The sequence below is a fragment of the Thermobia domestica genome, chromosome 13, assembly GCF_964235325.1.
Source record: "Thermobia domestica chromosome 13, izTheDome1.hap1.1, whole genome shotgun sequence".
Lineage (NCBI taxonomy): Eukaryota > Metazoa > Arthropoda > Insecta > Zygentoma > Lepismatidae > Thermobia > Thermobia domestica.
Window position 1 is genome coordinate 72545551 of NC_137466.1, and position 23714 is coordinate 72569264.

At 35.3% G+C, this 23714-nt stretch overlaps 1 protein-coding gene across 1 annotated transcript in view; it reads left to right on the forward strand.

The window, feature by feature from the left end:
- The window catches only part of Atu (Another transcription unit), a 74877-nt gene that overhangs the window by 19607 nt on the left and 31556 nt on the right, over positions 1-23714 (forward strand). Inside the window, exons 2-3 of the mRNA XM_081735907.1 lie at positions 13973-14821; positions 21856-21994. Coding sequence (XP_081592033.1) covers positions 13973-14821; positions 21856-21994 — 988 coding nt within the window. The remainder of the gene's footprint in view (positions 1-13972; positions 14822-21855; positions 21995-23714) is intronic.

Consider the following 23714-nt stretch of genomic DNA (forward strand, 5'->3'; position numbering starts at 1 on the left):
TTTAATTAGTTGTAAACAAAGATAAAAAGTTAAAAATGATAATAATTCTTTAAGAGGCGTTTCAGTAATTGGACCCTGTCGAGTATATATAGATTTTTTTTTTTTTTTTCGTTCTCGCTAGACATTTGTAAATATATCACTTTCATTAATAGTAGTGCTTTCATATTAAATGTGTTATGCGAACAATGCATAGGTTAAAGTAAAGTAATGCATGATGCTACTCATTTATTTTTATTATTAAAAATGGAGTTGTAGTAGCGATGATATTGCCTATGGCTGCATAATTTACATGTTGTTTGATGATCGACAGGAATATGATAAGTGATGAACGCCTAATTAGAAGGGATGGATCGTTAATTCTTTGAGTAATAATAGGTTCTTTATGTACTAACGAAATATGTTTGAGAATCATGTTGAAGAATCTGGATATGTTAAAGCAATATAACAATGTCATTGTATAAAGATGTTAATGAAGTATCATAGAGATACCACGATCGAGGCAAATGTTTAATGAGGCAAATGTTTAATAATAATTTGTTTTTTTTTTTAATCTGTTATGATGTAAATTGTTAACAAATTGGCACGAATAAATAGTCATAAAAATTTAGCTCTATAATTTCAAATATAATCTATACAATTAGAATTTATGAAAATTTTAAATTTTTTTCTTAAAAGTACTAATTAAGCTGAACAATGTTGACTCTTATTCTTGGGTGGCCACAAAACAAGAATCTGGAAACTTCTGATGATAAATAATAGCTTTATCGTTGTGTCTTCCTTTTCTTTTGCTAAAGCTAATGCAACCTGATTTTTTTTTTCAATACCCTGGAAACGATTTGTTATATAACTTGGACTAAATTAGTTCTTCCGTACTCTGCAGTATTTTGAAATTGTCCATATGTAATTCTGTATAATGGTTTCATTTGTGCAACTCTTTATCTTTTTGTCCTTCTGAGATGACTCTTGACAATTATATTAAAAGTATGTTAAGATTAGTACAACGTATTATTATCAGGAGTCTATTGAGAGTGAGTCGGCAGACGTATCGCATTTCTGGCCAATTAGTCCCGGTTTCGAGTTCAAATGGAGGACAATTTCTCTCGGATGTAACTCGAGATACGGTTTGGATTCCACTTTAAGCTTATGTGATCCCTTCCACCCTTAACCCGGTTGTTGCATAATAACACCAAGGCGAAACAAACTTGTGATATAAATACATAGAGCAAATTATTTAAGCCAAAAAAAAACCCTGGTTTAAACCCCACCCCCAAAAACAAACTTTTTTTTTTCAATAAAAACCATGGTTTTTGCCAACCCTGATTCCTGGTATACATACTCCACACCACTATGATGTCGCTACATTGGTTTCGGTGTAACCGTTAACTATTCCAACTTGCAGTTTTCGATAAACATGTATCGTGCTACGTTCTTCAGAACTTTGTTAAGTCATGTTTTGAAAATATTTAAAAAAGAGCACCATGCAACACCCAAACTCCATGTAGGAATGTGTGTTTGCATTAGATTATAAAGGTTATTGGAGTGGTTAAGCCCAGTATTTTTTTTTAAAATTACGCAAACGCCACATATCTATGGTGTCGCTCTCTTTTTTTAATTCCCACCCCCCCCCCCCCTATATTTCGGGCAACCATGAGATGTATCAAGTTGCGGTTATCGGTAACCAGATATCAGTAACGTTCTTTACATTTTAAAGAACATATATTATGTACTTAAAAATGCGGAAATTATCTATCCCTGAATCTTATAGGGGTACCCACATACTTCTGCGTAGTAATACACTTTAAGTTGTTAAACCTCAATATATCCTTTTTTTCTTTTTTAAATTCATCATTCTTCTACTCGAAACCTGAAAGTCCATACCCGACTGACAAGAGTATAGTGCTACCAATTTGACAGAAGGGCCTTTGTGCCGCAGGGTACGTTCAGTATTTTTAAGCTGAAAACGTGAATTTTTCGTCATTTATGAGAAAATTCATTGTCATTATCTTAGAATCTCCTTAAGATTTCCTCGGTGCACACTAAAAGCCACGAATGTTATCTAATAGAGTTATGACAGGAGCGCACCGGAGGGCCCCTAGCGTAAGCGAGGTAATGCGTCCATAGGGAGCAGGCGCGTCAGCGATTGTGGGATGTGCGTAAACGAGAATGTTGCTAAAAACACTAAGCTAAGTACCTTCCTCATCGACAACTTTGTGTCCGCGAGAAAGTTACCTTTCACTGTTGACTTTTGCCAATGACATGTCAAAATATCAACACTATGTTCACTTTTCGAAAATGTAAGTGTTCCTTCATTTTTTTATTTTCATTGTCTTCCTACATTTACCACACTTGTGGCTCGAATTCAATAATCTGTGCCGCTCCACATAACGTAATAACTCTTTTTCTTCACCAACATATAAAACCCACAATCGAAATGTCACGTCCATCACATGCAATTACTAATGCAATGAGCTGTGGTAGTGCAAGGCTAATTTGTTAACAAGTCGTTTGTAATAAATTTGATTCGAATCTTAGTTTGTATCTGGAATAATTAAATATTGCATACAGTGAGGAGGTTCAATAACTAGTATAGTAAAATAATTTAACCCTGTGTCTGTAATCGTACAATTAGGAGAACTATCCTAATCTAAACTTACCCAATTCAGGCATGGAATCTATCTTTTTTTTTTTTTTCAGCAAGAGTAACTTTGCTTTAACGAAAGTGTTAGAAAGCATATTACTATTATAGTACAATTTTACAACATGTCCTCAGATTGAAAAACAAATCAAATTCTCTATATTTGCTCTATATCGAGATAACCCCGTAGACTTTCGATAGAATCTTGGGCAAATTATGCTACGTTATTCCGCAGAAACATGGCGCGGGGTCGTTGCCGATAGGTAGAGCTTAAAAGACCTTTAGAAATCCATTTACTTCATTAATATTGCATATATGAAAGAAAGAAAAACATATATTTATTTTTCCTTAATAAATATACTCCTTTTCCTTAATGAGTTTCGCGATATATGTTCGTATGAACTTTTTTCCCGTTATACCCTGTATATATGATAAAAATAGATAGCAGGGTCCATCGACCCTATTGTTCCGCGCTTTTACAGGTCCCTTCATAATCGCTGTTTCTGCGTAGCCACTTTCTCCAGCTATAGGGTGACGTTACCGCAGTGAAGCAGGGACAAATATCGTGTTCTAAGCCAGTGTTTCTCCGTAACGACTTGCAAAGGAAAACAGATTTTCTCTCTCTCTCTCTCTCTCTCTCTCTCTCTCTCTCTCTCTCTCCACAGTTTTGTGTGTGAAAGTTTCAAAATATAACTTTTTAATTTTTTTTAAAAAATTTATTATTGCTTCCATACACCCGGAAGAAGGTGAAATGAGTCCAGCAAATAACCTCATATTGCCACCATTCAAGTTGAAAAGAATTGCAACTTTTTATCCTACGACTTCAACTTTCGATATGATTTCGAAGAGTAAGTTTTTACTCATAGTCTTATAGAAATCATAATACACTGGCACATCTTTCCACACATCTATCAAGTCTTGAATCATTTCAATATTATATTCCGCATTTCTATACCTGGATGTTTCCGCATGGTTCCAAAATTAAATAAACCTCTTCGTCATAGCACATGCACCCATGAACATTCATTTCATCAAATATAAGCACTGAAAATTTATCCACACTCTTTAAGCAGTGCCCTCGTCAAAATTTTCTAAACTGGGATAAGAATACCAGGAGAAATAGGTAATTTTTGCATACAACATCGAATTGTTGGCACATTGAGTACGGAGGTTCGAAGTAGTAACCCCAGATGATAGTATAATTTATCACTGAGATGCGTTGTGTTAATGCACGAATGATATCTTAATCAGTCCATCTTAGTTCTTCCTTGCTATTTATTAGCATATTTACTTGGCCCAGTATAAAACTTTTTCGTAATATATCCACCACCCGATTATTAATCACTCGATTGAAACGATCACAATATTATATTTTAGAACTGGCCTTTGAAATTAATTCTTTGTTACATTTGCTTTCCAATTCTTTTAAGCTCAGTGGTAGAGCGTTCACCCCTGGTGCATGGGGTCGGGTTCAAACCCTGCTCTCGCCAAGTGAACTTTGTGGTGGACAAACACCGTGTGCGTGGGGTTCCTCGTGGTTCTCTCGTTTTCTCCACTTTCTTCATTCCACCATTTCATTCATTCCTCATCATCACTGTCTCCTTTAGCCTAGCCGGCATAATCGTGGGACATAAAACTCAAAAATTTCATTTCATTTCCAATTCTTTTAAATTCGTTTGTATATCTATTATTTTAGTTTTATACATACTGACAGACTTTAGTTTTTCGTTGAGCAGCGGTGGCTCAGTGATAGAGTGTTTACCTCTGGTGCATGAGGTCCTTGCTTCGATCCCAACTCGCGCCAAGTGAACTTTGTGGTGGACAGACAGCGTGTGCGTGGGTTTTCTCAGGGTTCTCCTGTTCCTTCCCACTTCCTTCATTTCACAATTTTATTCATTTCTCATCATTACCGTCTCCTTTACTCTACCCGGCATAATCGTGGGACGTAAAATTTAAAAAACGAAGATAACATAAAGAGTTATTTTTTGTTCCTGTCACAATAGTTATTTCATCTGACTACACCCCAATGTGTGATTTGCTTTTTCTTTAAACATCTAGCTTCCGTACACTTATTTCTTTAATTATTTACATGAACACTGTTCCGTATGACACTGATAAGTTCAGTGAAGGCACATCATCTCGTTTAAACTTATTCGTGAGTGAAATATTTAGAAGCACATTTTAAATCATGTCCATAAACTTCGGGAATAAAATGATCGGAATAGACAGTGGCGTTTTCAACTTTAAAGGTGTCTTTCCGACGGCATTTCTTTTGCCAAACTTTCCGCAGAAGATCCGAGAGAAATACCTGATAAATAACTTCGGAAGTTTTAGTATTTCTGTTATGATTGCGACGAGTACTTATCGTACAATTGGACACGCTTATAAGCTAACACGAACACTAAAATAATTAATTTTTCTCAATGCAGCAAAACAAGAATCACATACTTCCCTGCAAAAATCAAACTAACAAGCATGGGTGAATGGCAAGGACCTTGGGCGAAAGATGTTTCCGCTCCCGCCGTGACGTCACGATTTTACTGCATCTTCGATTTTCAAAGAAGAGTAGTTATGACGCGATCTTAAAAAAGGAAAGGGACAGTAGGGTCGACAGACCTTGTATAGATAAATAGATAGATAGGAATGGTGGAAGTCTCCATTAAATATAACGTCCAAAACTCTAACGGCAAAGTGTGTTATTGATAACAAAAATAATATACAGGCAGTCCTCTACTTAACATAAAGAGACCGTTTCAGAGCTCTTTGCGTAATTGGAATTTTTATCATAACCAAAGAGTTATTACAAACATGTATGAAAAACACTGTTTTATAACAGTGCAATACAAAAATTCAATTATGTAGTTTGTTTTATAAATAGGATACGTAATCTTATATTTACTAACTAGACTACTGAAACGAAATCTAAGAAAGTAAACTACGTCATTATATGCAGGAGTCAGAAGTAGTCTACATGTTCAATGAGGAGAGGCCTCTCGTGACTAAGCATTTAGTAATAAAATACTAATACAATACTATTCTATGTATCCAATCATCTGAAATCATGAACATCACATCCTAGGTCGAGGCATTTTCGTTACATTTTTTGGTATGTGCTTGTGTATCGAGAGATTGAACATAAGTTAGTGAAGTGAGAGAAGGAACAGACAGCACAAAAGAGAAACAAATCACTATTGTAACAGCAGCTTAGACTGTGTTGTCCGTTCTTTTAGCTTTGAATTAAGTTCGTCCTGATTTCATGTCCACACTGGGACACAAAAAAAATCTATATTGGAGTTCAAAATGATTTCCGTATGGTTTGTATTTATTGTTGTTCAGGAAAATGTGAGAAATATAGTCCTGTTACCTGTTCGTTATTAAATGGACATCTTTGTTGCATTGGTAGAGGGTGAGTTCTATTTCAATTCAGGCAGAGCATGTACCATCACTGTCTCAGATATTGTTGAAACACTTTTACACCAACTAGACATGTTTTTAAGGAACCCATATTTTTTGTTTTGTCGAAAAAAAAAAAAAATCCCGTCAAGTAATGGGCCCTCAAAGACGGGGAGAACAATTTATGAATTGTAGAAAACCTGGATAATGATGAACTTCGGAGCTCCACCATTCAACTATGTAGACAGGTAGAGTTATAATTCTTATTGTGGTATGTACATAGGAATATAAATAAACTATATTTTACTATAGTTTGATTTGCGTATGCGTATCTTTTTGTACATAAATTAACAAATGAACGTCAGTTTATCTGAAAAGTCGAAGTTTGCGAATTTTTTTCGAGCACTTTCGGTTCGAATTTTAAAATTCTGTTTTCAGGGTTGGTAAAATCTAGTTACCCGATTTAAAAAAAAAAAAAAAAGAAAAAAGTATCGCTTCTGTCTGCAACCATTTTGTTGCAAAAGATTCGAGAAATTGTCAAATTTTCAAAAATCGCCATTTTCTCAAAAACACCATATTTTAAAATTCTGAAATTATGTCAGGTGGTTCAACTTTACATAAATAATAAACACACCAAATATCATTCTCTATCAATGCTTCATGAATTAACTACATTCTTTTGAAATTAGCGAAGTTTCGTTAACTTTGATATGTCCAGTTGGCAACACTGGAAACATTAAAAGTGCAACAATTTGATAGTGTCTGTTGTTCACATTCGTTAAATGAAGAATAAAAGTTTTTCCTGACTGCTTTTTATTATTTTGACCAAAAAGGCTCTCTGAAATAGTAAAATGAGCCTCCCTCTACTCCTCCGTTTTCTTAAACCGAAGTAATCTGAGATGGATATTACGATTACGAAACACACACATTTTAAATTTACTTGAAATGGCCATCCAATAAATTCTGATGATCTATTGGAATGCTCCAGACAAAGTCCCAATAAGTGCGATGTCATTACAGTGATCAAAAATGGACAAAAAGTTAAAAAACCGAAACGTTTTCTGACGCGTTTCATCAAAGAAATTTACGGACTGTTTAAACAGAACAATCCCAGCTTAAGAATGGTTCACTCGAAATTTTATAGTATTCGACCAAAGTGGGTCAGTCCGCAACCTGCGAGGGAAATTTATGTGCATTATAAAAATTTTAAGTTAGCTGCTACCAGGGTGGAAAAAAATCATGATTTTTTTAATAAAAATCATTTTTGTTGATTTTTTTTATTTTAATCGATTTTTTTGATTTAAATCAAATCTTTCTCCTCGTATAATACAAGTCGCGAACTGGAGAAAAAACATTAGGAATTAATATTAAATGACAATTATGCCATTTAAGTGAAAGTATTTTGGTTTAATTTCGAATTAATCCTCAATCGTAACCTATTTCACGTTTATCAACATGACACTTTTCTTTTCACGAAAGTTCCTGATATTTGGCAGGAGTATATTTTTAAAAAATCGAAACTAACCAGCGGCACGAAATACATGTAAAGTACATAAATTTCGCCCAAAATGAACTAATTAACTCTATGGCCTATGGAACCCGGAGGTTCAATGCCGCGTTCACGGAAACTCTCCACTGACTTCTATCCTTAGCCAACTGGATCCAGTTTCTATTTTGTATTCCTATTTCTGCGAGATTCATCTTAATATTGTCATCCCATCTGCGCCTAGATCTTCCTAATGGTCGTTTTCCGATTGGTCTTCCACTTAAGAATTTGAAAGTGTTCCTATTTTCTTCCATTCTGGCTACATGACCTGCCCACCTGAGCCTCCTAGACTTGATGACCCTACCAATGTTTGGTAAACCGTATACATTATGTAGTTCCTCGTTATGAAGCTTCCCCCATTCCCGCTCCTCTTGGGTCTAAATATTCGTCTCAGGATCTTGTTCTCAAATACTTTCAGTCTACGTTCTTCCCTCATAGTAAGCGACCATGTTTCGCAACCATACAGAAGCAGGGTGCTTACCAGTCAGGGAAAGTCAGGGAAAAATCTTTCCCAGGCTGTGACAGGTGAAGGAATGCCACTAAAATAGTCATAAATTACAGGTAAATGAATTGGTTCGTTTGTACGTTTGTAGAATATTATATGAAGCATATAGACAATGGTGAAAACTTACAGTTCACTTTAAATATAAGTTGGGAGCGCGGTGGCTCACTGGTAGAGCGTTCACCTCCGGTGCTTGGGTTTCCTGGTTCGATCCCGGCTCGCGCCGTGTGGACTTAGTGGTGGACAAACACCGTGTTCGTGGGTTTTCTCGGGGTTCTCTTGTTTCCTCCCACTTTCTTCATTTCATTCATCACTCATCATCACCGTCTCCTTTAGCCTAACCGGCTTAATCGTGGGACGTAAAACTGAAAGATTTCATTTTCATGATTTAAATATAAGTTACTTTTCATGAGTTACTAAAAAAAAAAAAAAAGAATGACAGAGTCAGGGAAAATTATACTTTTGTCAGGGAAAGTCAGGGAATTTGATTATGCTTGCTTGCTTGACACCCTGAGAACAACAGGCATATATATTTAAATCTTCAAATTCCTGGACAGAATTCGTGACAAGAGATTTTGAACTGAATAATAACACGAATTTCATGCTTTTAGTCGACATTTGATTTCTTCGTAAATATAGTTTTCGTCTGTTAATATTGATTCTAGATATTTGAAAGAATCCACTTTATCAACAGTATTATTCGATATTTTAACGCATCCAAAATATGCCCTATTACGGTCCCGAGGAACTTCTATGCTATGTATTTAGTACATAAATTTCGCCTAAAGTTTTTTTTTTTTTTTTTTTGTTTCGGAAAGGGGATCGGGCCCCTCTAAATACGCCCCTATTATCTGGAAACAAACAAATAGACGTGGACATAAAAGAATTTTTGTCTTAAATGTCGATGGTGATTTCTCCGTTGGAATAGTTAACGATTTAAAAACCCTATGTTACGAAAAGAAGAAAGCAGGATTCTCCCGTTACCCGTTCAAAACGGGATTTTCCCTAATCATCCTCTGCATGATACTCGTTTTCATACTGTGCTTACATACATTTGAGTCTCATTGTATTATGATTATTATCTTCCATAATCGAAATAACAGAACAGAAACGGGATTTTACTTATTTTCACTTTAAATTAATTTATTTCGGAATTTGATTTAAATCAATGATTTTTATTAAAAAAATCAAGTGATTTAAATCTTGATTAAAATCGTGATTTAAATCAGACTGATTTAAATCAATCCACCCTGGCTGCTACTGCGTTGCAACAAATCAAAGGCCTGTATTGAAGCTGTCATGAGTGACCTATTTTCTTTAGTAGTATGATCCGTAGAAAATGACAGCTGTCTTCTTCAAGAATGTGGTGAATGTCCTGGAGTGGAAGGAGTAAGTGTGGTGTCTTTAATTATTGATCATGATGAAAATGAAAGTGAATGCCATATGGGAAAACAATAGTCTCATTAAAAAAAAAAAAAAAAAATCTGTGCCATTTTCTCTTTTCGTATTGTATGTTGCTGGTTTAACTGTAAGAATTGTAATTCATGACTACATGAAGAAAATCCAAAGAGAATTAATTGCTACCGAAAAGCATCGTGCAAAATTTCAAGATACAAATTCTATTTTACTTTATGTGGACTTCGCAGAAAACTGGACTGTTAACCGTTATTCTGCAAAGTGAAATTCAGGGTTATCACTGTAAAAATGAGCGAATTTCCATCTTCCGGGCAGTGGTATATTATGAAACAACTGAGAGTTTTGCTGTAATAAGCGACGACAAAACACACGATTCGGCTCATGTATTCATAGCCGTACTCAAGATTCTAAAAATATTCGAAGGAAAGCGAAAATATAGGTTATAGAAAAAGGTTCGAGTACGTGAATGTAAGTGTCTACAATTTCCCAAACCGTGTAAGTAATTTTTGATAGTGCTGCATCCCGCTTTAAAAATCGCTTTCAGATGTCCGGAATGCAGATAGGTCCGATAAAGCAGTGGATCATCAATGAAACCGGCCATGCCAAGGGTCTCTACGATGGTATTGGAGGGGGGTGGGGTGGGGGGGGGTAAAGAATGTGGGAACACGACTTAACCTTAGGCAAAAACAAACTGGCAGGATTAAAACTGCAGAAGAATTCGTGAGTATAGTCCAAGTACAAACTCCGGGTATTACGCTCGTTTTGTTGACAGGAACTGAATTAAAAAAAGAAAAAAAAAAGTGTGCAACCGGTAACTGGTATTCAACGAAGTCACCTTTGGCTTTCGAAAAATGGCGAAGGTTTTTTTCTTTCTTTTTACAGTAACGGTTAACCATGAACTAACTTTATGCTTCCCCCAAAATCGAGTTTCTGCCATTCAAATTGTAGATTTAAGAAGTCTGCAAAAAGGAACTTTTGTTACATGCATATATAATAACCAGATGTGCGTAGCAGAACTATTATGAATAAATCATGAATTAAGTGAAGTTGAAGCGCTCTTTATGCTTCCACGTGGACCTTCAACAGAGTACATGTTTCCAGAAGTGCATAAGAGAAGTGAGAATAAGTGTTTTGTGACTATCGACAATGTGCTACGAGTTGTGAGTGCACGAACACCTATTGGAGCATCTGCACTGTTACATGCTGTTAACGAAGAAGATACCAAGCAAGCAAATGATTGCTTCATGTGAAGAAAAAAAAAATCAGTGAAATTTTGTTTCCGAAGACCATTTTAAGTAAGTGAACTTAAAAAATGTGTGTGTTTCGTAATCGCAATTTCCATCTTAGATTACTTCAGTTTAAGAAAACGGAGGAGTAGGGAGAGGCTCATTTTGCTATTTCAGAGAGCCTTTGTGATCAAAATAATAAAAAGCAGTTAGGAAAAAAACTTTTGATCGTTATTTAATGAAGTGAACTACATACATCATCAAATCGTTGCACTTTTATTGTTTCCAGTGTTGCCAACTGTGACATCAAAGTTAACAAACTTCGCTAACTTCAAAAGGATGTAGTTAATTCATGAGGCATTGGTCGAGAATGATATTTGGTGTGTTTATTATTGATGTAAAGTTGAACCATCTGACAAAATTTCAGAATTTTAAAAGATGATGTTTTCGAGAAAATGGCGCCCAAAAATGGCGATTTTTGAAAATTTGACAATTTCTCGAATTTTTTGAGACAAAATGGTTGCACAAAGAAGCGATACATTTCTTTTTTTTTAAATTTGAAAGCAAGTAACTAGGTCTTATCAACCCTGAAAACAGAATTTTAAAATACTAACCGGATGTGCTCGAAAAAAATCGCAATCTTCGACTTTTCAGATAAACTGACGTTCATATGTTAATCTATATTATAAAAGAGAACGTACAAATCCTTTGTTCCCTCATCACGCTAATACGGCTGAACCAATTTCTTTTATTTTTGGGGGGTTATTAGGATTTGGACCCTAGATGGTTTTTATCATATCACTTTAATTTTTAATTACCAGTGTCTTGAGATAATTGACCATTCAAGTGTCCATAACGTACAAATCCTTTGTTAGTTCATCATAGGTATAAAAATAAACGTATTTATATGCAACCCGCATGACCGTGTCACTCGGCGGGTTAACATAAATGACAGGCGCTATAATGTTAACATTTACTGCAATTTGAAAGCGAAAAAGTAAAAATTATCTAAGTAACAAAGTTTATTGCGTTCCGGGGTGACCGCAGCGAAGCGGGGCGGGTTAACATAAATGACAGGCGATATAATGTTAACATTTACTGCAATCTTCTATGGTTTTTATCATATCACTTGAAAGCGAAAAAGTAAAAATTATCTAAGTAACAACGTTTATTGCGTTCCGGGGTGACCGCAGCGAAGCGGGGTGAACGCTGCTAGTTTACCATACAATACTAACACACTTTGAAGCTATTACTCATCTCCCACCAGCACTCAGTTGTTATGTTCAAAAAGATACGCATGTGCAAACCAAACTATAATAAAATATAGTTTATTTATATCCATATGTATATACCACAACAAGAATTATAACTCTACATGTCTCCATAGCTGAATGGTGGGGCTCCGAAGTTCACCATTTTTCAGGTTTTCAACAATTCATAAATTGTACTCCCAGTTTTTGATGGCCCATTACTTGGCGGATTTTTTTTTTCGACAAAACAAAAAAGTAGGGGTCCCTTAAAGACATGTCTAGTTACTATAAGAAAAAATTTCAACAATATCTGAGATGGTGAAGATACATTTTTTTTTCTTTCTTCGTCTGAGTTGAAATAGAAGGCACCAGAGTGAGTGATGGATCATTCCATATCAATTCAACACACCATAGACTGAGTTTCAGATTTTGATTGTTTTTAGATCATTTGAAGATATCGTAGCAAGATTGAAAAGTTACCGAATTTCAGCCTTCTAGATTCATAAGTTTTTGAAATTTTACGGTCCGAAATTTTCTTTTTTTTGTCCAAAAAAGAAGCTAAGTATTAGCTTGTTTAATTTATTATATCTTGGCTTCTAATTAGTGTAGAGAACTATAACTTGAGTATTGCAAAGCCCTAGTAGTATAAGCCTTTTTTAGACACACAACTCAATAAAAATGTACTTAAAAGTATTTCCGAAAAATCGGATTTGAATTTCTTTTCAGAACGGCAGTTTTATTGTAAATAATAATAATAATAATATCATATGTACCTTTGTAAAAATAGTTAAAATGTAATTTTGGAGTCGTGATGGGATCGAGAGGTATATATTTCTAAGGAAATTATGTGAAAAAATTAAATAATGTAATATTAATATGTGCCCATTAAGCAGCCTAGACCTACGTGATAAGAGCTTAAATGGCTTAATGTGTATTAAATGCTGTTACGAATATTAGTGTTGTACAGAAGCGCTTGTTTATACACTATAATCTTACATAGTTATTATTTAAGTGTACTTCCAGTGACATTCTTACCTGCAAATTGTTTCGTGACGTCATTGCATTGTTTGCCTAATGGTGGTAAACTGCTATATATATTTTAGGTTTTGATGTCTTATAGTTAAATAATTCTCATTTTTAATTTTATTTATTTATTTTTATTTTTCAATGGTTATTATTATTTTGCAAATAAAAGAAAATATGTAATTGTTTCAAAAAACATGTATTGTTATTAAGACGCGATGTATTTTATATAATTTAAGTATAGTGTAAGTGTTCTTAATAACTCCAGTGGTTTTACTGTGTATATCGTCTATAAACACACATTAAACTAAAAATTTAATTTCACTTATAAACACAGAACCATTACAGTCATGCATAAACCTTAACCATAGCCACAACGTATTCATAAAAGATGCTACCAAATACTTGTTAACATCTTTAATTGCGAACGCTATTTTAGGTAACAGTTACTATACTTCTGCTGCTTTAGCACATATTTTAACTCAAATAGATCCTTGAACTACAACCAGTATTGTTTGAAATTGAACCTAAAGAAATAGTCTTATTACGACACTAATGCTTACAATTAAACCCAAACATAGCAACCGATAAACTGTATAAAATCGTAACAGGATTCAGCCATATATTTCAGAATGGTTTCTGCCCACATGTAAATTACTAGCTACAAGTGGTAACTTGTTGACAGCACAACTAAATATATATAGTTTTTGTACTATATATATTTAGTACAACCCATAGGACTATAAAGAGTTTTGTGGAAAGAAAAGTTGAACATACGTTCTCTGTTCATTTCTAACTTACATTGAAGTGAATTAATAATTCCTTATATTTCTCATCAACATCACAAGTTAAATATTTTATGAAACTTTTAATATGCACTAAACTGATAAATGGGATTCCAAACAAAAGTTACATACTTTAATTTAGACTGCACCGTGATGTAGAATAATAACTTAATATCTTCTTTATCGTTATTTGCAGATAGAGACTCGGCATCTGACCAAGAGGGCAGTGGCTCTGAGTCTGGTGGTGGATCAAGTAGAAGCAGCAGTCGAAGTCGTAGCCGCAGCCGAAGCCCTTCTCAAAGTGTTCATTCGCCGAAATCTAATGCAGGAAATTCTGACAATGAAAGTGAACAAGAATCCGCTCCAAAGTCTGCCTCTCAGTCACCACGATCGGAGAGACAAGATGATTCTCCACCTGGATCACCACGATCAGAGAGAGAAAACGATTCTCCTCCTGGGTCACCGCAATCGGAGATGCAAAACGATTCTCCTCCTGGGTCACCACAGTCGGAACGACAGAACGAATCTCCTCCTGGGTCACCACGATCGGAGAGAGAAAACGATTCTCCTCCTGGGTCACCACAATCGGGGATGCAAAACGATTCCGCTCCTGGGTCACCACAATCTCCTGGGAGTCAACACTCCGGTCAGCGATCCCCTACTGGTAGCCATGTCTCACAACAATCAGCTCGTTCGGCGCAGAGCCCCCGTTCCGCAAGTCATCGATCTTCCCAGTCACCGGCGTCACAACGTTCTTCCCGCTCAGGATCGCCAAACTCTCGTCATTCATCGCCAAGTCGACATTCTGAACATTCAGATGACGAGGACAAGGCAGGTGGTAAGGAAGGCAGTAATGATGAGCGTAGTCGGTCTGGATCTGAGAAAGCGCATAGCGAGGATGAAGAGGAGAAGGCAGGAGCGAAGGCATCTGACGACGAAGAAGAGGGTCGATCAGTGAAGAGTGCTGTCACATCCGAGAAGAGTGAAGTACGGTCAGCGGCATCTTCTGATAATGAACACTCAGGAGACGAGGAGAAAGCCGAAGGTAATTATTATTCGCATGCCATTATATTTTTACCTTAGACGTGACCAACCAAACCGTAGGTTTTGTAAAATAAGCAGTGACGTGTCATTGTCGAAAAGCATGTGTGGTAACCTATTACCGAAGTTCATAGCATAATTTTATTTTTTAATATTGTTATTTCAAAATTGAAGGATTGATTTTAAAATTATGTAACACAATTTTAGTACTTGTTAAAAGTATCATAAAATAATACTTCTTAAATGCTGTTATCGTGTTCAGATATGTTATGGGATACCGATTTGATTATTTTTTTGTGCAGAAGTACTGATTTTTTTCTTTCTTTTTGTAGTTGGTATTTCCTACGTTTGAAAACACTACCGTTGCAGTTGGTATTAGTGGTGCGATTGAATAAAAATTAATTAAGAGACTACGTTGTTTTTACAATTAACTCAAAGGCTTTACGTTATACGGGTTCGATCGCGGAATAGATATTGTGTGTGCTTTTCAAAGTAGTTGTGTTTTATCAATCTCCAAATGAGCTATCCAACTAGCTTGTAATTTGATTTATTGGGCTAACTAACTTCAAACTTTCAGTCAAGAAAAAGGATAGTAAAATGTTAAAGAATGCATTGTAACGCCTTCTGTAGTAGCATAATAATATAATTTACATATTGAAGCGCTGTATTGAATTTAATGTACTGCTATATTTCTTTTCCTTTTCACTTTGCTGGGAACAACGTTTGGCGGGTATTTTCAGAATAAGATCACGACTGCTTCTCTTCTGCATCCCGCAGGTAGCTTCCTATATCTGTAGAAAAACAAAGATATTTCCATTTATCACCTTGAACCATACTTAATTAAGAAAAAACTGTAATATGGCAGGAAACTTGAGAGAACAGAATCATTACAGTCATCCCCAGTAGGCTGACATTTGCAGTTACGAATTTTTAGTATTAACTACACTTAGAACTATTATAAGAAGTGTAGAATAATAGAACAACAAGTAGAAAGACTAGTTTATGAAACTTATTTTATTAGATATAGCCTCGATAAGCAATGGAATTATAACCATACACCGTAGTAAATACCAAAATCCTTAACGTTATAATACCCATATAATTCGACACCAAAATTGAGTTATTTAGTGTCCTGCTGTTCTTAAAAAATAAATAAATAAAAAGTTTATAGTCGAAAGTGTTTATTGCTGTCAATGTTAAATCCGTAGAATCATTGTCATCCTAAAGGGAAAATCAAACTGGTTGCCTTAGAAGATGGTAGCATTGTATATTTTTCTGAGAATGCTTAATGTTCTTTTCAAGCCATTCCATGTCAGTGGTGTGCGCCATTGCAGTAAAATAATCGTAAGAATATTGACCTATTTGCACTGAAAAGTTTTGATATTTTCATGTCTTGCATTAGAGACGAAGGTATGGTTGCACTTTATGTAGCACTAACGATGTTCCGTTTTTCCTTTCTTTATTCAAACCGAAAGTATTACTTTGTTGGCAATATTTGACAATAAATTGCAAGTGAAAAATGTTACTTCATGCACTATTGTCGAAATATACATTTTCCCTAATGTTAAAAATAATTAATACATTTAAACATATAACTTTTTTTTTTTTTTTTTTTTTTTTTTTAAGCCTGAACTCAAACCTGAGCTGATCTTTGCCTGAAGGTTGTCTACATGCAAGAATGTTTACAGTAACTGACCGAGATAATTTCTTTGACTTAAAAAAAAATAGGAAAAATTACATATGGATAGCCAGACCAGAAATTGCGTTGCGCAAATATAAATAAATGAAAGTAAATGAGTAGAAAATATAAATAAATGAAAAATAAAGAAAAAGACGTTTTAGCCCATTTGAATTTCTATGCAATCACATTGCATTCTAAATTTTGTCTGAAAACTGACAGAAAACGCAAGACGTGTAAATTTGAGTCGTGTTTTACTCGAATATACTAATTATGTCTTATGATAATCAAAGCTTTTAGATAGTGAAAGTAAAAATGTATGTATCCGTTCGACATCTACTCTTCTGCCAGGAAAGAAATCAAAATATAAGTAAATATTGGCATTTGATCACATCTACTCTTCTGCCAGGAAAGAAATCAAAATATAAGTAAATATTGGCATTTGATCACATTCTTTGCCATTATATTTTAATATTTTCGTGAAGAAGAAAGTTACTTAAAATTATGTGAAAATCGGTTCTGCGTAAATTAGTTTATTACTTTAGTTCTGTGTCCTGTAGTCGAATAAGGTTCTAATCTTACGTTAATCTGTAGTTCTACGTCGCATATGGCCTTACTGCTGAAAGGGATGCTAAACTTAAATCCAATCCAACCAATCTAATAGTGTTTAAGTCTATACCGAGTAATTCGAACTCTGGTTTACGTGTACTCAAGTGATTCCACGAATCGTGAAATTTGAAATTTATAGAATAAAGATCCATTTATTTCATGGCAAATTAGATTAAAGTGCATATTAAAGATATCCTATTTACCTTAGGATCATCTTTATGCATACGTACATATTTAACATTGCTTTAAATAAAGTATGTTGGGATAGTCGAAAGTGTTTATTGCTGTCAATGTTAAATCCGTAGAATCATTGTCATCCTAAAGGGAAAATCAAACTGGTTGCCTTAGAAGATGGTAGCATTGTATATTTTTCTGAGAATGCTTAATGTTCTTTTCAAGCCATTCCATGTCAAATGAGCACAATCTTCAAACAGATTCAACTTTAGCTGGCCAGGTTTTGATGAAATTTGGTGCAGTTCGTGGTATCACTGAAAATGAGACCCTGATATTCCAGATTGATATGTAAACTGGTTTCGAAATTACAGTCTCCTAAAATTCTCAAAATTTACCAAAAACTGCACGACGTATGATCGATTGGCATTTGCGGCTGACCTTAAGGGATCTAGGACGTTAGCTAAGGACATTCTAAAGTTTATAAAAAGAACTTTCGGATGGTATATAGATTAGTATTAATAGATTATATATATATATATATATATATATATATATATATATATATATATATATATATATATTTTGAAAAATCCAAAATTTTGTATTCGATTTTCTCGGAAAAAAAAAAAACATATTTTGAAAATTTTCAAAAATTATTAAAAAACATTCGAACTGTTGCGAATGTATCCCCGAAGATTTATTTTGAGATCAGCATGGAATCATTTATTACAAAAGTGCACGTAAAGGCTCCTGCAGTTTTGGTATTAGGTCGAAATCGCAGGGTGATAAGTTCAGCGAATGTAGTGGACGGTAGAGTACTTCTCATTCCCACCATACGAGAAGATTATGTACACACGCTGCCATATTGACTGGAACATCAGAGATGCAATGAAACGAAAGATTCGTTGAATTTATTTTTCTTGTGCTATATCCTGATAGGAACATGTATGTTTATTCAACTCTTACATGTAACGGTTACATATTTACTAACCTTCCGTGTGCATATTTCAGAATTTCTTGCTTCGTTCTCATTAAAATTGCCATGACTTTTGCATAACATTCGAATAATATAGGGAAATAATAATTTTGTGGCACGGGATGAAGCACAAAGCCATCACTGGACTAGTGAGCAAACCAGTGTTCATCCTTTACAGTCAGTGACGATGCCAAAGGGGACAGGCATCACCTGGTGACCAACGGCACAGACTTTCCAAAATATATGTGGGTGCATATCAATGGCAGGACGTGTTAGCCTATATGTTTTCAGGAAAGTCTCCATATTGATTGATTTATTTTTAGTTAAAATCTTTTATGAACACTGGCATAAAGGGCTGTGCTGTGATAAAGTAAAATATACCGGTACTATAAGGATAAGTTGGGGCTGCCTTCGATCAGTCGGTAACACGGCTGACTTAAACACAAGAGAAACGGGTTCAAACCCGCATCCAAACTAAAACTTGTGGGTGCGCTGCACCAAGATAATTTGTGTGGGTACCGGAGACCTGGAGCAACCACGTAGTCGGTGCGCATGCTGATGACTACATCTGTCCCCTATATATGAGTTATTTTAATGTAGGTGAAATAATATAAAATTATTCTTATTGATGCAAAAAAGAATATCTCCCCACCAAATATTTTCTTTGCTCTCCTTCTCCCCTCCCTTACATGTTCTCTGGATTCGTGCAGTGAATAGATTGCGTAAGATGAACCCTGTGGTTCCAACAGGCTGATTTATACCTTGCCTGGCAAAGATGTACTGACAACCGAAAACGCCTTTTCAAGTTCACTCCAAACTAAGTTGTAAGTAGTGTCCAGAGAAGACTTGAACTTCCCAATACGGACAGTAACGAAAAGTAACGTATGCTCAGATAAAGATCAAACTCTTCCCCAATCCATGAGAACAATGTCACCACGAGAAATGTGAGTAAGTTGGTGCGGCTAATAATAACAAAATAAAGAGAACTGAATTGCTAAAAATTGAAAGTGGATCAAGTGAATTTGATCTACATAAATGGTGTACGCCGTGTAATGTGGGTTTCTATTACCACGGCATGGCAAGTCCTTAGGTTGCAGATCGAGGAGAAGGCCTCTAGATATAGAGATTAGCTGCGAATATACTGAATAAGCAGTCGCTGACAGACAACAAGGAGTGGTCCTCCAGCTTGGGGGTTTGAGTGAGGCTAACAACCTCATCCCCCCCCCCCCCAAAAAAAAAAACGAATAAGTGGAACGGATATTTGACCAGCTCTCGCGATACCGTATGAAAATTCTATTAGGGGATTTCAATGCGAAGGTAGGACGAGAGATTCAAACCGATTATAGGGAACGAAAGTCTGCATAAGGAAAATAATGATAACGGTGTTAGGCTCATGAACTTTGCAACATCCAAAAACCGTACCGTGAAGAATGCAAAATTTCCACATCGCGACGTTTATAAATACACTTGGACCTTACCAGACGGAAAAACACATAATCAAATTGATCACGTTTTAGTAGATAGAAGAAGACAATCTAGCATAATTGATGTTCGGTCGTTTAGAGGAGCTGATTGTGACACTGATCACTACCTGGTAGCAGCGATAATAACAGAGATTATCGTTGAATAAAGGAAATATTCAATGTCTGAAAACGGAGAGATTTAATTTTAAAAAATTAGAAGAGAGCCAGGTAAGAGAGAAATACGAAATTAAAGTTTGAATAGATTCTTGGTTTTAGATGACTCGAAGTGCACTAGTGTTGGGAATACTTGGATTGAAATTAGAGATAGCATTAAAATTTGAGCAAAAGAAAAATTGGGACAAGCGGAAATACGTAGGAACAACCATGGTTCGACCAGGAATGCATTAAACTAGCAGAGAAGAGAAAACAGGCAAAATTACGTTGGCTACAAAATCCGAATGAAATAACTACACAAAATTTCGTATACATCAGGCGGGAAACTTCCAAAACTTTTAGAACAAAGAAACACGATTTCTTGAAAGCTAAAATTAAAGAACTTAAAGATAATAGTAAAAATAAAAACATTTGGGACATGTATAAGGGGATCAACGAATTTAAGGAATCCTATCAACCTCGTGCTTATATATTAAAGAAAGCTGACGGAACAGTTCTCATTGATACAGATAGTATCTTAAATAGATGGAAAGATTTCTTTGACGATTTGCTTAACACGCAGCCAAAAACGAGTGTGCGTGAAGAAAGGGAAATACACACCGCAGAACCGTATATTCCAGGACCTAACTGAATAGAAGTAGAAATCGCTGTAAAGAAAGTAAAGAAACAAATCTCCGGGCGTAGACGAAATTCCGGCCGGGTTAATTTTAGCTGAAGGTGAAAAATTGTGGAACAAGATACACAAACTCATTCTCCTTATCTGGAACAAGGAAGAATGGCCACAAGAGTGGAAAGAATCAATCATTGTTCCAATTCTCAAGAAAGGCGACAAAACTGATTGTAATAATTATCGAGGCATTTCTCTTCTGTTCACATCCTGTAAAATCCTTTCAAACATTCTATTAGCAAGATTGACCTCATACGCAGATGAAATTATTGGAGATTATCAGTGCGGATTTAGACGAAATCGATCAACTATCGACCAAATATTTACTATTCGACAGGTTCTTGACAAGAAGTGGGAATACAATACCCCAGTACATCAACTATTTATTGATTTTAGAAAAGCTTACGACTCGGTTAGGGGAGAAACATTGTACAATATTCTTACAGAATTTGGAATACCGAAAAAGCTAATTAGATTAAGATATGTTTAAATGAATCCCAAAATAAAGTACGAGTTAAAAAAAAAAAAAAAAAAAAAAAAAATGTCCACGAGCTTTCACGTCGAGAATGGCCTGAAACAAGGAGATGTGTTGTCGCCATTATTATTAAACTTTGTCTTGGAGTACGCTGTAAGGAAAATTAAAGTTTGCAACCAGTGCCTAGAGTTGAATGGCATTCACCAGGTTATGGCGTATGCTGATGACGTAAATTTAGTAGGTGATGATAGGAGAACAATAGAAAGAAATGCAGAGGTCTTATTAAACACTTGCAGGGACATGCAGTCGCAATTAATAATTCCTCTTAACAGAGTCTCAAGCTCCATTAAATTAAATTTAATGATTTATATATTCATATGACCAATAACCCCTTTCCTCGAGCTGTTGTCCAAAGTTCTAAAAATTTTGGCCTGTTGTATGAAGTGATAAAATGTAAAGAACTTATTTCGTAGTAGTACACGAAAATAATAGTTTTTGCTTGTCATTAAATGTTGATCCGTATTATTTCTACTGGCCATTTTTTAAAATTGTAAATACTTATTTCCGTTTTAGTGGCTAAACATCCGGTCTGTACTAATAAGCACTGAACTATAGTATGTTTACAGATATGTCAAAAACTGCGACAACAGGAGTAGAATTTTTGTGTTTTCGTAGGGTTTTTAATGTCTGATGTTTCTGCAGTATTTTATAATCGGAAATCTAATCTGAGATCTTATTAAGTATTCTGCTAATAAATACGATTATATATAGCACATTGTTAGTCATATAATATTTATTTCTTTATGTATTTATTTCGAACAGGCGAGGGAAAAAGCGATGCTGGAAGTCCAAGTAAGAAAGGAGAGGACAGCAATGACGAAGGGTCCGAGAGAGGTAGTCCAGTTGCCAAAAGTGCTTCAGGAAGTGAGTCGGAAGCAAACAGTGATGATGAAAGAGACAGGTACTACGCTTGTTTATATATATATATAAGAACTTCTATAATTGTGTTATAAACGCAAGTGGCATAGTTCATATCAGTTCAGATAGGGAGGTTACCTTAATAATCTCAGATATTAAATTTTTATAACATTTTAACAGATGTTAAAATTCAGAACAAAGTAAGAAATATGTAATTTTTGTCTAATCAAATAAATAAATAATCCGACATGTAGGCTCCAAAAATGACGCCTTGGGCGCCATTTCTCACTTGGGACTTTAGGTAAAATATTATCTCTGAAACAGTTAAAGGTATGTTGTTTCTTTTTATTTCATTTGAAGGATAAAAGTTTACTGATTCAAATCATATCCTCCGTTTTAAAATGTGTGTCCATGTGTTTGTCTTGTAACCTGAATATTTTTTGTTGAAAAATTAAAAAAAAAAATCCTTTTTACTTTAAATCAATGTCATACAGTACTACATTCTCTGAAAAGAAGAACTTTCACTTTTGAGGTTAACAGATTTTATAATAATGTTCATGTTTTAACTTCCGTGGCTAATGTCTTGATTGCAGTGACTTTTTTTTTTCTTTCTTAGAAATATCAATTTGAAAAAATTCCTAGAATTACAGGAAAAAATGAAATGAAATCTTTTCATTGTACGTCCCACGGTAATGCCGTGTGGGCTAAAGGAGACGGTGAAGATGATAAATGAATGAAATGGTGGAATGAAGAAAGTAAGAGGAAGCGGGAGAACCCCGAGGAAACCCACGCACATGATGCTACAACAGACCATTTGGCTCGAGCTGGGATCGAACCAGGGATCCCACGCACCAGAGATGATCTTTCTACCACTGAGCCATCGCAGCCCTCGGAATTGTACAGGAGTTGTATCTCTAAGGATACTATATATCCTAAAAAGGAGAACACGCCACTTTAGTTCTTTAATTTTTCATAATGGTTTTATGAAAAATCCACTCGGACCAATGTGCATAATTAGTGCACTTTAGTTTTCAGTGGCATGTGATCTATTTCAAACTTGTTTCAATGGTTATGTATCTTGTACTGTAAATGATGGGACATTCTCCCTTTATCAGTTGCTTGTAGCACAAGTTGGAATAGCCAATAGCGTTCCTTAAGGACATGGAAGGAAATTTCTAGTACCTCCCATGGTTTTGCCCTTTAAGCTAGAGACGGATTGTTAATGAAACTCTATGGTTATGAAATAATTGATACAATTAGAATGGAATGAAACATTGTCCACCACAATTCACGTGGCTAGGGATCTAACCAGGGACCCTTGTACCAAAGGTAAGCGATCTGCCAGTGTGCCATCGTGACCTCTAGTGTTTTTTAAGTTAGTTGGGACATTTCGATGCTGTCCATCTTTTTCATTGTTGGCGTCGTATTTCCCATGGAAATGGAGAGAGATCTCAGTTTTCTTCCTTATTATTATTATTATTATTAGCTCATTGTATAAGTAATGTCGTTATTTCGATGAAAGCTGCAAATGCGCCATCTGACAAGTGAATAGTGAAATAAATGAAACATGCCTTAGCTGTGCATATAGGGCACTTTATTGTGCAGCAGTGTGTAGGAGGAGAACTGTCTACTCCACGTTTCGGAATTGTGGCTTCCGTTTGGTCGTGGCCACATAACCGATATTCACCAGAGCATTCAGACAGCGCAACGACAGGAAATATCAAATGCCATATACAGTCAGGCTACTGTTGATGTGCAGAAGT